This window comes from Pagrus major, chromosome 14 (genome assembly GCF_040436345.1).
Source record: "Pagrus major chromosome 14, Pma_NU_1.0".
Lineage (NCBI taxonomy): Eukaryota > Metazoa > Chordata > Actinopteri > Spariformes > Sparidae > Pagrus > Pagrus major.
The window spans coordinates 15,418,782-15,434,394 of NC_133228.1; the positions used below are offsets into that span (position 1 = coordinate 15,418,782).

Consider the following 15,613-nt stretch of genomic DNA (forward strand, 5'->3'; position numbering starts at 1 on the left):
TTTGAAATGCAGGTTATATTTAATGGGTAATTTAGTGACATGGATCAAGTGTAAACCGCAGTAAGCACTGTTTGGCCTTGTTTCTACTGAATTAACTCAACATTGTGCTGTTAACTGCTTGTACATTCTGGCTTTCAAGTTCCAGCTTTACAAAAATCAAGTCAAATCACTTGAACAGTTAAGTACTAAAATGATTCTACCGCTGCGTTCAGAGGCAAACACGTCTGTTGACTCAAGTTCTAAGTGTCAATGATCACACTGATAAGCAAAGAGAGAGAGAAAACGACTTTGTGCTGTGGTTTCAGAGCATCAAAAACAAATGAAGCAGGAACAAAGCACAATGTCTGCAGAGCATGAAGCTGAACCCAGCTCAACTTCTGCCTGCATCTCACATCCATTCAGCTGCACCTTTTATTAGCATACAGTGGGATTAATATCACAGGCAACAAAAATAGATTTCTTATAACATTTGTGTTTTGGGTTGGCCAGAGTACATTCAGAAAAACCATTTGCTAGCACCAATCTTTAAAAACCCTACACTAAATAACTCTAATAGCTTGTTTACCTTTTTCATGTTACAGCTCACAGGAAGTCCAGCTATGTGTCAACATACAGCTACATCACACTGCAGTCTCAGTTCCAGCTTCATACTGAAGGTTTGTGGTTCAAACCCACATTGTTACCTACACACAAACGTTACCTACATTAGTATCTCCATTCATGAGCAGCAGCTACTACTTCAGATTTACTGATGTTGATTAGGTCCGACAAAGTATTCTGGTCACATTTTGGTCTCTTGGCCAGGAGTTATATGGCAGCTGATGACATAAGCATGCAAATTGTGTTTTTGTTCTCGTCCCAAACTGGAGGAAAAAGCCTTGTCTAATCACTTTAACTGGCAGAAATGTTCTCTCCTCAGGGCATAGTAGTAGTGACCACACACCACAAAAAAATCTTTTGACATTGATGTGAAACAAAATCCATGGAAACTAAATTTAACTGCAGAAAACTTGAGGAAAACTGGTACTTGTGCTCTTTTTCCTTATTTTGATTATTATAATCTTGTGTGTGACTTAAACTACACACTTACCACACTGTACCAACACTGGTAGTAAGAGCTGACATCTGTGTGGACATCAAATACCTTGTTCCTCATGAGCCTTGAGATGAGCAGGGTTTTGCTACCAAGAATTACACACATCTAATCAGATTTTTTTTTATATAGTGGAGTCGCAGCTCCTGTAGGTAGTAAAGACCACTGTGATGACCGCAGGGCAAACATTCAGTATGTAAACAGTATTGTGGAACATGTGACTTTTCTGAGTCTGCATATGTAAATGCACTTCAAACTTAAATCACTGAAGTCCATCTATACATGACAAATTAAATGTTCAGCGTTTTGTTACAGACACAAGTCTTCATCAGCCGCAGAACGCTCCAGAGAGGATCACTCAAAGACGTCTCCTTGCTGTGAAGCTATAAGGCGAGACTCCCCATGATGTAAGGTAAAGAAGGATTCTGGCGTCAGTCCTTTCTGTTCCAGGGCCTCTCTGAGCCGAGCAGGTGGCTCCAGGTAGTACTGGATGGAGGAGAGACCAGAGAAAAAGTGAGTATTAAAAACTTTCCTTCAGCATCATCATACTTCAGTCTTCAGACAGGTTCATTTTAGCTCAGTTGCTGCGTGTTTTTGTCAGGTTGTGTCCAACTTTTTAACCGTGGCAGCGGGCCAGAGGCTGCACTAAACTGTGTTAACTGCAGAAATACTCAAACAATGACACCTTTGTTATGTTGTGTTACCAGAACATAATAGAGTGTCGGACCACTTTTAACCTCTGTAGCACTCTGGCTTTTATGTCATTTTCTGGCAGCAGTAACACACTGCATAAAGCATGATGGATGCTGAACTTACAATACATTACATCCACCACTTGTTGTACTCTATAAACCTTATTATGAGCTGTAATGCATGACTATAAATAATATTAAGTATTTATAAGGCCTTATACATTCATTATCAATGTGTTCTTCTCACTACATACAAAGCATTAATTAGTACACATCTAAGTAACTGTATTTGTAAAACCCTACCTCATAGGCGAGAGCAAAGGTTCCCCAGTGAATGGCTACAGACTGTTTGGCCTGGAGGTCTTGGTGAATCTGAACAGCCTCTTCTGGGTCGACATGCTGCCCCTGCATCATATCCCTGAAAAACCAAAGAGTTCTCCAATATTATTACGTTTGAATTTATAACAATGGCAGAATATGACAAACACCTCAATATAATGTCCAGTATACCATCACTACGATCTCATTAACACTCTATGACAGGTTTGACAAAAACTGGACAATATAGGCATCATAAAAGTAGACTTTATGACAGAAGACTTGGACTGGATTAAATTGTACAGGTGTACCTAATAAAGTGGACAATGACTGTGAGTGTGTGTGTGTGTGTGTGTGTGTGTGTGTGTGTGTTTTATGTACAGAACCTGGGACAGTAAGCTCCGATAGGGATTGCTGCGAGGTCAAACGGTCCAAAGCGCCGGCCGATCTCCTGGAAGGAAGAGCAGTAGCCGGTATCACCAGCGAAGAAGAATCGGTGGTCCGGACCCAAAACAGACCAGCTGCCCCACAAAGACTGAGAGAGTGCAAGATAAAGAGAAATATTTATTATGTAATGAATATGCTTTAAATGGACCGTTTCTTTTCTACTTGAATACTGAAAAAATGACAGACACTGAACTTTCAGCTGTTGTATTTAAATGATGACCTTGACTTTACACGTTTATGTATTTTGTTATGACTACATCAACTGAATTAACCAAATTCTATTAATATGTAAGAAAAAGGTTTAATCTAATCAGTTATTTCTAATTATTGTGATGAATTCTTACTTTGTTATCGTCCAGTGCGGTGCGTTTGCTCCAGTGCTGAGAGGGCGTGCAGACAAATGTAATGTCATCATGACCCGGCACACAGTTCTCATCCCACCAGTCCAGCTCCATCACGTTCTCACAGCCCATCTTCGTCAGCCAGTCCATCAAACCCAGGGGCACGAACCTGTGAAACACACATCTGGACTTACTTAACATTAAGGAACGTCTGGCATGTTCTAATAATGCACATGAACTATAATTATACATCAGTTAAGACTGCGGATCAATAAACATAATTTTTGACTACAGATAAACCACACGTACCAGCGTAGCTCCCCTCCAAAGCGTTGGTTAAGGCTGGCCACTGATCCAGCATCCAGATGGTCATAATGAGAATGACTGATGACAACAGCATCGATCCTTGGCAGCTGTTGGCAGGAGGGTATAAAATGAAACCGATATATATAAAAAAGGGCTATGTGTAACAATTGAGTCAAATCAAATCAGCCATGTAGTTTTGGAGAAGTTCAAACTCAGAATGTTTGTATTTACAATATTAACGAGGTAATAATACAAATTAAGAAATATTTATTTTTTCCATAATTGAATAAACGAGCTGTTCTCAGAGGAAAATAAGGTCCCAGAACACTGTTTGAAGCCAGAAAGTAGGCAGGGTCTGCCAAATATAAACAAAGTAAAACAGTATGAAACAAAGAAAGTACTTTATTTAGTTTGTTTAGCCAAAAAATCTTTAAGAAAGCAGCCAAAGAAACAAGACCTGGGTCAAATACTGCACTGGGGGTCTTTACTTTATTAAAAACAAAAAGCACCAAACCTGTTCCACGGTGCAGGGGGGCCCTCGGTACCTTTTGGGCCCCAGGAACTGGAACATCGAGGCCCTCTGGCTGAAAATTGGGTCTGTCAGAATATTCAGCCCGTCCATTTCAACCAGAACCGTGGCGTGGCCCAGCCAGGTGACTCTCAAACCTGGACCTGATTCAGAGAGGTCTGGGCTCTGGACAAAGTATGGTTCCATCACTGGGAGCGCACTGTCCAGAGCCTGTGGGGAGGGAGAGGTGGAGGGAGAGAGGATAAAGCAGAAAAAAGAGGGAGAGTGTGAGAAAACAACCACATACTGATTATGAGGGAAAGAATGTTTCAGTCCTACGACTTTGTCTGATTGTACAAAATGAACCATAATCCCCTGTAACCCTAATAACAGAGTCTCTGCTCTACTTTCCAAATGCTACTGTGCTGAAAACAGGAGTTAACATGTTTTTATTGCTACTTGCAGGATTTATTCTCATTTTTCTCACAAGGATAGAAAGCTGAAATGAGATTCTGTTGAAAAAAATGCACTGACAACCCTGTCTTTTATGCCTGTAGTTTACAAGGCTTCATCCTAACACACAATATAACTTCGAATATGCTGCAAGCTGCCTTTCTATCATTAAACTTTTCAGTATACTCTATCTACAGGTTTTACACAACAGTAAAACACTGTCCAACACGTGCAGTTAAGGGGTTAAACATTTTTCTACTGCTGTGTGAAAGCAGCCTTTGAAGCCCGTTAAGCTCTTACTGAGCTCAGCAAGGTTTCCACTAGTAGCTATACTGTATACAGTATAATGTGTGGGATGGTAGAGTCGACATTGACAATGATCCCACTGACACTAGTGAGAAATACTGTATATGAACTCTAATACCGATCACTATTAGGATAAAACGAGAATATGTTGGCTTGAACAAATGTGATACACAATTTGCTCTGCAATAACTACAAAACTGATTGTGTAATAGCTTTTAAAAGAATGTGCGTACATGAGTTTAGGGTGGAGCTGTCCTCCTTATCACCCACCGTAACAAAACATAAACCGATTACTGATTTTAGATGACTAATCTGACAACTATTTAGCTAAGCCCTCTTGGATGATTAACTAAATGGAAAAAACTGTGATTAATAGCATAATGTAAAATTTAAGTCTAACTATTACCCACCTCTTTGCTAGTTGGTATATTGCTGTGATTTTTATCCCACAACAGGAACCTGAGCAGGGTGGTGTAGGAAGGAAACCGCCATGTAGGCCAAGGGTTGGTCCAGCGGCCATGTTTGTCTTGACAGGATTTCGTCACATCCTCCTATAATCAACACAGACAAATACATTTTATCCATTAAAGAAAGGTGTTTAAAATGTCAGATTAAAACACAGCAATTAGGTAGAGAACTTCATAAGGTGACATGTTGATGGGAAGTGAGGTTTTTACCTCCAGCCGGTAGTCCAGGCGGAAGCTCTTGCGGGAGGAGCGAGTCGAGCTGCTCTTCCTCGGCGTCTGAGGATCCACCTCTCCACCCTCAGCACCTCTCAGCACTCCAACATCCTGGAGTAGAGACACAGTGATGGAGTCAATTAGCATTCTTTAAGGGATTTAAAAACAGGATGGGATATTTGCACCATTAACGCACACAGCCAACCATCATTAAGACATCAATTTGAGCCATTAAATTGAAGCTGTAGCTGAAAGTGAAAGATGAGTTTGGAATCATTTTACCATCATCATCCATTAAAAGAGAGCACCACTGATTTAACATTGCTCTTCCATAACAAAGATATCTTCTTTTAATTCTATGCATTCCTACATTACCCACAATACAACTTGCCCGGAGACAGTTCTGTAGCGGCTAATGTGGCTTTGAGCATCTAGCCACAAGCAGAGATGAGGAACAGGCAGCAGAGGTCTGACAAGCTTACTTCGTTCTCACTCAAAACCCTCAGATTTTTTTTTTCATTTTCAAACCTGTTGTCTTCTCGCTTGAGGCAATTTCCTGCTCTGAAGCAACAAAAAGCTTTACACAACTCAGTTGACTCGTAAACAGACTTTGATGCGTAACATTAAAACAGGGCCCCTTTAAGCCATATCATGAGCCAAGAAACTCAACAACAGAGGGTGTAAATAGACCTTTTTCACAGCAGACATTTTGGCACGTCATGGTAGGAAAAACGAGAGTGTAATCAATAAAACTGATAACAGTACTCCATGGAGAATAGCAATAACTGCTATTTTTGCATGCTTGTTCCCTGGAATGGCTTACTGAGGCACCGTTGTTAATGTTATTAGTTCCTGCTATGGCATGTCAAAATGTCTGCTGTGAAAAAGACTTATTTTCAGCTCACTGCGAGCACATATGGAGAGCTTACAACAGCAGAAAAACCTCTCCCCAGACGAAACACAAGTCTCCAAAGTGAGTTTGGAAATATGCATTTCCTTTCACTGAAAGATGTGTTTCTAAAATAACTTACAATCAACTATAGATGACATCTAGTTTTGAATTGATGAGTAGGCTGCTTACCTCAACCAGGCCTTTACTCTCCTCCAGCGCTGCTCTGCCTGAAGATGAAGGCTTCTCCATGGGCTCACCACCACACCTAGCACATATAAACACGCTTTTAACTCACACAACGTAGCTACAAAGTGTTTCACAGTCAGTAGTTTGGCTCTCAAACTGCTCTTCTTCAGGTCACAACTCGGCTCCTTTCACAGACCATTACACTTCTGCGGCGATAACAGGGCACATTAAACAGCTGACAGTTAAACCAGTTTGCATATGAGTCAGAATGACGACAATCGGGCACAAAGCGAGATCAGCTTCACACACTGTATTCAAATGGTGCCATCATCATGGGTAACATTTTAACACTAAAGCAGATCTAGCAAGACTTACTTATACTGTGTCTCACTTCTAAAATTGACTTGATATCTTAAAATCTTGCTGGCAGGAAAGAGGGCACTAATTGCCCAGTGAGCATGACAGACAAAAGTAATCAAAGGGCACTTTTTTCTTGTTACTCTTGTGTAACACCGATTGTGAAACAACTGGTGGAGTGATGCGTGCATAATACAAAAATAAAGAATGTATTCCATGTTTAAAGAAGGGCCATATATGTAATATTAACTATCGATACAGTGTGATAAGTTATGTTTGCAAACTTAACTGCACATTTAAACTCGTGTTGCTACTTAATGACAGTCCTAGTGGAACTGCTCTGGCTTCCCTCTTGGACAATATCCACCTTAACATGATGGTGCAATATTTAACTGTGAGTTGAGTCTGATTTTACCTAACCTGACCCAGGGTACAAGTAAATTCTTCAGTGTGAGCCCTCGAAGCTGCAAAATATGAGAGGGAATTTCATGTTTTTGTTTCAGGGTAAAAGAATAAACACCTAAATTTACTCGACACATGAACTGACGGTGGCACCTGCATAGTCCAAAGCAAGCAAGCCTAATCACAGCCCTTCCTTATCCTGCTATTATCTATAGCTATCACATTGCAGTACACACCCTCACTAACTACTATCCTACTCATGAATGATTGCTGCATGCACTTATACTTCATGAGAAAATGCACTTGGAGATGGCCTTCATTGTTATCCTCTATCCCATATTGATTGAAGACTATAATGTGGTCCTCGGGGAACTCCATACATTAAAGCTATGGCGTGCTGATGATGCACTCCGCCTCATGAATGGACTTTAAACTGCACACTACACACAGAGACTGGGACAACAATGGAGCTCTGTGGACCACAACCAAACAAAGATCTGTGTAGCCAGCCAGCCAGCCTGCCTGTGGGAGATATAAACAAACACGACCTCAAGTGCAGGGTTTCTCTTTGCGATCAAGTTAAATTACATCTCTATTAAATCAGACAGGGTTGTGTAAAAGTTATTTCTAGGAAAACAAGCAGGATGTTTCAGGAAATCACATGTATCCCAACCAAATTCCCCTCAAGTGAGTAAACAGATTAAGGAGGACGTTGCTGTTATTATCAGGAATTAGCCTGCCCCCTGTGATGCTTGCTACCAAACCATTTGATAGAAAGACTCATAACACCTTTACTCCCAAACTATTTCCTGTTTAAAATGTGTGCACAGGCACTGACACGGACATAAAAGACAGCAGCAACACATGCTATAGTATTTTTAACCTATTTGCCAGATACCATTTAAGCTAACTTATAGCATATTTAACAGGAAATAGCCCGTCCAAAGGTGTCCCTAGGGGGGAAACAATAGTGATAGGTTAGCTTAAAGCAGATTAAAATACCACAGGGTGGAGAAAGGCCACCATACACTCACTGTCGAGCATCCCAAGCGTCGTTAAAACACAAAAAACACCCCAGCTGCTGCTATTTTTAGCACAACTTACCTGGGAACTTGAACTCAACAGAATACCACCAGTTGTTTTCTCAGCGAGGAGACATATTTGTTGCATTGACGTTAGCCTGACACGGTGTTTAATGTGAGCTGTGCAGGATTATTAAGAGCTATGCGGTTCCCTGAGCATTTCCAGTACTGTTTGCATAACTGCAACGCATCTTGCGAGAAGGAGACTGGAAGCCGACGAGCAGCGAAATGCTGCCGGAGCGATGTTGTTTGGAAGGTTACGACGTGGATTTAAACGCAGCAGCACGGTGAGGATCATTAGTCGGCACCAGCTCGGTGTGTGTGTGTGTGTGTGTGTGTGTGTGTGACGTCGGTGCAAAACCCTCTGACCACGTGACCGGCCGACAAACTCTCGCCGTGACCGCAGGCTGAAATTATAAACTACAATACATTACTAAAAACGCATTAATATACACTCATAATATTTGGTAAAGTAAAATAATATGATAAAATTAGATTATAAAATGTGTTTCTAATTTTGGATTATTGCAACCAGTACTAGTGTGTCTGTTACAGCCTTTTATACTTTTTTAAAGAGGTCATTTCATGCAAATTTTCAGGTTCATACTTTTATTTGGGGGTCCTAGTAGAATAGGTTTACATACTTTGGTTTTTAAAAAAAACACATTGTTTTTCCTCATATGGTGCATTGCTGCAGCATCCCTTTACACACTGTGTCTCGAACGCTCCATTTTAGCTACGGAGCGAGACATCTCGCCTCTGTTCAATCTTTGGCCTTTTCACTTTGCAGACTCTTTACATGCACAAAAATGCTACGTAACACAATAAAGGAAAAGGCAAAGACCCCAAAACCATAATGTGACCTTTTTCATATTTACAATGAGACAATAATACAAACTCAGAAATATTTATAAAACTACATGGTGCACCTTTAATAGCCGATTTGCTAACTTGAAGCTAATTGCTTCTTTAATGATTTCATTGCCTTGTTATTAATTCAATTTAGGGAAAGAGAGAATTTGTACTTTTGCTTATCCATTTTGTAAATACATTTTATCTTTTTCATTTTATGTAATATGCTGCTTATGTAATATTATCATTTTAACACATGTAGATTAAAGCTGGATCCCTTTAAAGGGGCAATATGCAAGAATTTGAGTTGTAAACGTTCAACGTTAACTTAAATTATCAACAGAATGTGAATAAATAGTTCCTTTGCTCCTTTGCTAACTGTGTAGACACTAACAAACCCCTGGTCCCCAAGCTCCCAGTCCCAACCGCTAGCTGCACGGCTTACTGAGCCAACTAGCTAAGGGCAGCTAGCAGTAACTTTGGTGGTATGCTATCCCTATTAGCCCTCAAATAAATCATTATATGTAATACCCAAGTTACAATACTATTATTATTCTTAAACCCACTGACTGCCAAAGTCATTTTGTGTTTGTCATCAGCACTATGTCAAAGAGTGATTGTCTCACATTTCCACCTAAAAACAAGTTGAATACTTTTAACAGAAAAGTGTGAAAATGTGTGACATAACTGCTCAAACCCTAAACAAACACACATTAGTCCCATGAGGACTCTATATATCAGTTGTGTGTACTTTAAGCATGCCGTTGCAGACCTACCTTGAATGCGTCCCCCTGGTGTGAGACACCTGGGGGGATTTTAACCCGAGCAGACAAACTGCACTCAGTCTCCTCGTGTGTTTACTAAACTTACACACTGGCAATAACTGTACAGGCCTCCACAACAATGTCTCCATTCTAGCTGCTTGTATTCTATCATATTTGCTTGTGAGCTTCAGTAAAGGACAGCCACAGGACACGAAGTTTCATGTGTTCAGCTCAGTGGGGAAGTCGTTCAGAAAAAGTTGCTTGAACTTCCTGCCAGATGCCTTCAGGGACTTTCGGAAATCACAAAATCCACATTTCGGATTTGAGTAACAGTATTATATCAACCGTTTTCAATACAAAAACATACATTATGATTAATTTGTATTTTTTTATCATGTGTATTTTTGATATATTCTGAACCCTCTTCTGCTTGTTTAAGCCATTTCACATCCTGCTAATTAACTACTGTATTTACATGTGGACTGTGGTGGATCCGAGCAAGTTACCCGTGACAATATAAGATTGAGAGGCGGGTCAAACTTTGCTCCACTTGACAGTAAGGATCAGGGTTGAACCTGTTTTTCTCCGTACCTGGCAGATCATATGATGTTGAACAAAGAAGTAAAACAAATGCTTTTACAGGCATCACAATGTTTGGTGTAAGTTTAATCCCCATGACTTTACCATCATACTACTACCAGTGGTTGCTGTACAACACCTGTTTTCTATCATGTTTTGTGAAATCAACCCACATCAAATCTTAATGCTCACAACAGAAGAAACATACGCAAGGGATGTTCTGGCACATTTACTTTATATAGAAAACCACAAGACCAGTACAAAAAAACCAACAAAGCAGATATTCACAATCAAAACTGTTCTCACAAATGTCGATATTTTATCAAGTAGGCATGAATACTATGAGGATGCTTCATTGATTCTTGCCGATTTGACTTTTGCTCAGGTTCACCAGGGAAGGAGAAGCCTTGCTTCAACACAGGAATGATTACATCAAGATGAATATACAAGACTAGATTATTCACAACCAGCTGATCTTTCAATGTATGTTTACAAAAACAATTATAACATGACATGTGTAGAGGACCAATTTTCTTCAGTTTTTGAAAATCATTCTTAAGTCATCTCTAGGTTACGTATTATTGAGTGTTCACGTTTAATAATAACAGAAAACAAATCTCAAAAAAGTGTAATAAAAATAAGTCACAGCAATGTCTTGTTTTTTTAATCAGTCAGGAACACTTAAAGAATACAAATGGAGTCCTGCTGAATGATCATGTCCATGTTGTGTGTGTTTGTCCATTTCTCAGTGCTCCTTGTGGTCTCCGTCCTCCTCTAGCTTCCTGATCTCTGCCTTCAGGTGGTTGATGTTTTCTCTGCTGGCTTTTAGTTTGTCTTTCAGCTCGGTGATCTCCTGGCTGGTTCTCTTCTTCGCCGCTTCCATTTTCTCCTTGGTCCTCTGCTCCAGCTCGCTGACTGCAGACACAGAATGCACAAACACGTAAGCATGATGACAGCGTTTTAAACTAATGTGACAGAAGTAGTTTCTATAAACACACTTGCGTCTTGTGTTTTTATGTTTAATGTGTGTGTACGTACACTCCGTCTCATGCTTGTATGCTCCCAGGGTGAGTTGTCTTGATGTGGTCAGCAGCTGCTGCATCATGGCTGTGGGATCCTGAAAGATCTGAAGATTACGTAGAAAACAGGGTGAGTCTCACACAACTCCCGATTCGCAGCCAAACCTTCAATTTCAGCTATAAAAATCAAAACACCGATGCCAACTGGCAGTGTCTAAACTTAGGAGGCGATATCTATTCATGTCTGAAAGCAGGCGTACCATTTCATCATAGAATTCGGAGACAACCGTCTTCTTAGGCATGGCACTGGAGTCTGACTGGAACAGCTTCAACAGATGGTACAGAGTCACCTAAGACACACAAGCACATATCAACATGAGCATACGTACCAGAGGGTTACGGTCAAAATTCATACCTACTAAATACTAGCTATTATCATGCATTATCAAGCTCTTACAGGTCTCTCGTTGGGGTCAATGAAGAAGATCTTGATGATGATCTCAAACTCCCCCCAGCCCGTCTCTGTGATCTCGTATGGAGGCTTGGTCACCACTGGAAGGAGAAAGATTAAGTTAGACAGACAACTTATCTATCACATTTTCTTCTGATATATTTTCACACTTTTAAAAGTCTACTCACCTCTCAGTGGGTTACCATAGCTCTCGTGTAGCTTGAACTGGATCTTCTTCACATAAGCGGACATATCCTGGAAGAACAGTGTAACACATTTATATATAAAACTGAGAAAATACCTTGAACACTACAGTTTGTCAGTGATGGGTGCCTGACCTCGTTCCTGTAAGGCTTCACATAGACAGACCACTGATGTGTGTGTCCATCTTCTTCTCTCTTTTTCCCAAAGTAGCGGGCAACGTTCCCAAACACGATAGGCTTCACAATGGTTACTCCCTGCAGATCGGAGACAACGTATAGAACATGAATGTCTTCCTGTTTAAACACCAAATACGACATTAAAAGAACAACATAAAAACAAATAACATGTGGGACTACATTCAGACTTGTTTGCTCAATTAAGAAAGTAGTTTAAAGCGTACAAGGAGTAAATGTTTTCAATAGCGCCGGACTGTACAGTAACGTTGCGTTACCTTAACTCTCCCCCCGGAATCTGGACCAAATTCAGTCATCTTTTTGAACATAGTACGGTGGCAGGAGAGTGAAGTTGATCCCGTGGGACACTCTATAGGACTCTTCTTGATCCACAGCGTGTGTCCACATTTAATAAACCTGCCATTTTAAGCATTTAAAGTGAGCTTTATATAGCCGGCGATGTCATTTCAAACGGACAGCCAAACAACCGCCGGAAGTGGCGAGTGTAACGTGATAAGTTGCACGGAAGGACTGCGGCACAGGGACTGAAAGGTTCCGGCTATTTGTGTCAATAATGAAAGTTTATTTACTTTTTGGAATATTTAAAATACATTTTAAAATTTATATTCATTGATATTATAACTTCACGTTCGCGGTTTATAGCGTTCGTAGAATTACTTGGCATTGCAAAATAGTTTGATTACATTATGGTATGCCACTTTCACAAATTCAGTGGTATATTTATTCCTGTTTTCTTCTTCTGATATATTAATTCGTTTATGCACCTGGTTAGGTCTACTTTGATTAAAAATGTTCAGATAAAGGAATCTTATTTTTTTTATATAGGTTTTACAGCTTTGTTTGCAAATACGAGTTTACCTACATTATGATCCGTTTATATTTTCCATGATCAAATCCCCTCATATGTTCATGTATTGGATGTGTCCCTAGACTACCAGTAATAAATCAAGTTAACATTATGGTTATTTCAGGCCAAAGGTTTCCAGCCATTTTAAAATAATTGTAGACAATGGCTCACAATGTCCACTAATAACATTGCACATTTTTAAAATTAATCTCAGCCTGCCATATTTTTGATCATCTGGCTATGGCCCTTTTACTAAACCTCACAAGTAACAAATTGGGAGAACACATCTGGAGAAACTTTTTCACTCAGGCAACCTAATACTACAGAACTTGATCTAGTGATTGGCTTCAACTTATTGATATTGTCCATTTTTACCTGATGTCCTCTACAAGGACCAATTCCATGTGTACAAAGGAAAGCAACAAAACAAAACTGAATTTAAATGTTTTTATTTATCTTATATAATAACCGTTTGATTAATTTGGCTGCCGTGTTCCTGTCCCCAACAGGGAATGTCTAAGAACAAAACATAGCTTGAAGTAGTACAGGATAGAAGGCCTAGAAAAAAAACTAGAATTTATCCCATTAATAATAACAGTAACACTAATGGATACAAAGAAGGGGATTGATTTAATTGTTGACTGTTTTAAAATCATCCAACCCTGAAAAGTCCTGCTTTTTACTGGTCAGGTTAACACGGCTATGATCAACTACATTTACAGACAAAACATTTCAACCCTTCATGACCAGTCATCTGTAAAGTTAAACGTTTCCCCTGACTTACAGTTTGGGGTCACATTCAGCTGCATTCCATAACATTTTATTAATCATTACAGGTGTTACAAACACAGCTGAAGATCAGTTAAGAACTAGTGAGAATGATCCTAACATTACACAAGTATGCCTAATACTGAGAACACACGCACATCTGATACTTTCCAACCACTTCTGTGAAGTTTAGTGTTGGCCTGGCTTGTTTCTTCTTCCACAGTGATGTAGACCTGTGAACACTTACCTTCAGCGCTGTGGAAAGAAGTCAGCACAAGGCAACAACAAAGTGACACCTGAGCATTTTCACTGAAAGCCCAGCACAAAGATGCTCTTATTCTGGCGGATTAGACCTCTGCTCAGGATGACATCAGGCAGATATGAGCAGAACATCTGCGCAGGTCACAAAAGTTCATCTATATAAAAGACTCATTAAGTCGTAAAGTAAGCATGAGCCAAACAAACTAAACACAGTCCTGAGAAGAGGTCCAGTCAGTCAAAATAATTGGCTGTGCCGGGGTTTTAAACTGCATTGACATTTTTTAAGGAATTGTGCAAGAGAACTGGCATTAAGACTTTCTTTCCCCATCAGTGCAAAATGCACCACTTTAATCACGTTTTTTTTGTAACAAACCCCAATTAACAATTTGTTTCATGACTCTTTTACAGAGTGTACAGGGTTATTGGGGCAAAAGGATTAACATCTGTGAATATAAAACACTCATTCGAAGTTAACTGTAAGAACAAGAAGACATTTCAAGACTTAAGCGTTTGGATACTGTAACAATCTGATTTTCAGATGTTCAAAGTTCAGTGATTACTCTAGCTATTAAAATCACAAGATGGAAGTTAGGGTCTGTAACTTTTACAATCATTGAATACTTTTCAGGATCCAATATTTCAGGGGCTGGTCATGGATTTGAACCGACATGACACATTTAAGATGGAACAAAGGAACAATAATCTTGACAACAAAAGCAACAGTCTCAATGAGAAGGAGAAAAAAAAATCAACACAAAAGAGCATTCTAAGATTTAAACAAGGGACGGTATTGTGGAACTCAACAGGAGTAATTTGCTTATCTGTTAAAATCAGTGTTGACCACTGATCTAGTCTTTTGTTGAATTCATACAAGAGGAAAAAGTCTGTTTAATCAAATCTTAACCATAATTCATTTGTTTTGAGTTCAAATAGAACAGCAATATGACAGCCCCTGATGAAACACTGTTCTTGTGAATGTAAGGGCATTTTGATATTTTGCAATATTGATTAGAGTTGAAACATACACATAACTCAGTGCTCATTTGCCAAATCAATCACCTTAAATAAGCAAGATATGAACATGATGAGTTGTGAAATAACAGAGAGAAGACATGTTGCAGTGCATCATGACAATATAAGTGTTATGGGGGCACATTGCGTATTTTACAAATTGCATAGTAATTTGTTCCTCATGTTGTGTATGGTGTGACAGGACAAAGTGTTAAAGGCATACTATGCAGGATTTATTGGTTGACGTTTGTAAACAAACCATTTAAAGTTGGGCCCTGCTTGCTGGAAAGAGAAAAAGCAGTGGCTGCTTGCAAGAGGGAGCAGAATTAGCGGGAACAAATTTGTGAAGCCGGAAAATGCTATTTTCTGATTGTTTCATTTGGTAACGTTCTAAGGCACAAATAAACAAGCCCAAGTTTTTATATTTTCTCTATATCAAGTTTGCAGTTCGTCTCTTTGCTCTACCTGTCTGTAGCTTGGCCCCACCCTCGGTCAAACACACACAGCTCTTTCTGACTAACCCAGAGCAGAGAGAGAGATAGTGATGTAACCCAGTGGCAACAATTTCATAAAGTCCCGACCCCACACTTTTATTGGCTG

At 39.7% G+C, this 15,613-nt stretch overlaps 2 protein-coding genes across 3 annotated transcripts; both read right to left on the reverse strand.

Moving 5' to 3' along the window:
• On the reverse strand, positions 1 to 9,893 carry napepld (N-acyl phosphatidylethanolamine phospholipase D). Of its 2 annotated transcripts, none has more exons than XM_073480514.1 (10): positions 8,086 to 8,388; positions 6,226 to 6,301; positions 5,142 to 5,255; positions 4,875 to 5,015; positions 3,712 to 3,936; positions 3,201 to 3,304; positions 2,895 to 3,060; positions 2,490 to 2,638; positions 2,089 to 2,203; positions 1 to 1,579 (listed from the first exon to the last, which is right to left on the reverse strand). In XM_073480514.1, the coding sequence occupies exons 2-10, from the start codon at positions 6,283 to 6,285 to the stop codon at positions 1,448 to 1,450; spliced, it is 1,206 nt and encodes a 401-aa protein (XP_073336615.1). In that variant the 5' UTR covers positions 6,286 to 6,301; positions 8,086 to 8,388; the 3' UTR covers positions 1 to 1,447. The 2 variants fall into 2 exon arrangements, with proteins under 2 accessions (XP_073336615.1, XP_073336614.1); XM_073480513.1 differs by lacking the exon at positions 8,086 to 8,388 and adding an exon at positions 9,692 to 9,893 and having other exon boundaries at positions 1,356 to 1,579.
• Positions 9,894 to 10,474: 581 nt separating this feature from the next.
• Positions 10,475 to 12,603, reverse strand: yeats4 (YEATS domain containing 4). Its single transcript, XM_073480662.1, has 7 exons — positions 12,384 to 12,603; positions 12,067 to 12,186; positions 11,917 to 11,983; positions 11,735 to 11,829; positions 11,538 to 11,627; positions 11,297 to 11,384; positions 10,475 to 11,173 (listed from the first exon to the last, which is right to left on the reverse strand). The coding sequence occupies exons 1-7, from the start codon at positions 12,432 to 12,434 to the stop codon at positions 11,004 to 11,006; spliced, it is 681 nt and encodes a 226-aa protein (XP_073336763.1). The 5' UTR covers positions 12,435 to 12,603; the 3' UTR covers positions 10,475 to 11,003.
• Positions 12,604 to 15,613: the final 3,010 nt, after the last annotated feature.

What these genes read in the sequence shown, in the direction of transcription:
- napepld (XM_073480513.1), bottom strand. Translation starts at nt 9,828, where the DNA reads ATGGAGACATTGTTGTGGAGGCCTGTACAGTTATTGCCAGTGTGTAAG. An exon ending in ACCAGGGGGACGCATTCAAG is followed by an intron (nt 6,302 to 9,691) that starts GTAGGTCTGCAA and finishes TATATGTGCTAG; the next exon opens with GTGTGGTGGTGAGCCCATGG. An exon ending in TTTGGAGGGGAGCTACGCTG is followed by an intron (nt 3,061 to 3,200) that starts GTACGTGTGGTT and finishes TGTGTTTCACAG; the next exon opens with GTTCGTGCCCCTGGGTTTGA.
- yeats4 (XM_073480662.1), bottom strand. Translation starts at nt 12,434, where the DNA reads ATGTTCAAAAAGATGACTGAATTTGGTCCAGATTCCGGGGGGAGAGTT. An exon ending in ATTCCGGGGGGAGAGTTAAG is followed by an intron (nt 12,187 to 12,383) that starts GTAACGCAACGT and finishes TCCGATCTGCAG; the next exon opens with GGAGTAACCATTGTGAAGCC. An exon ending in ATACAAGCATGAGACGGAGT is followed by an intron (nt 11,174 to 11,296) that starts GTACGTACACAC and finishes CTGTGTCTGCAG; the next exon opens with TCAGCGAGCTGGAGCAGAGG.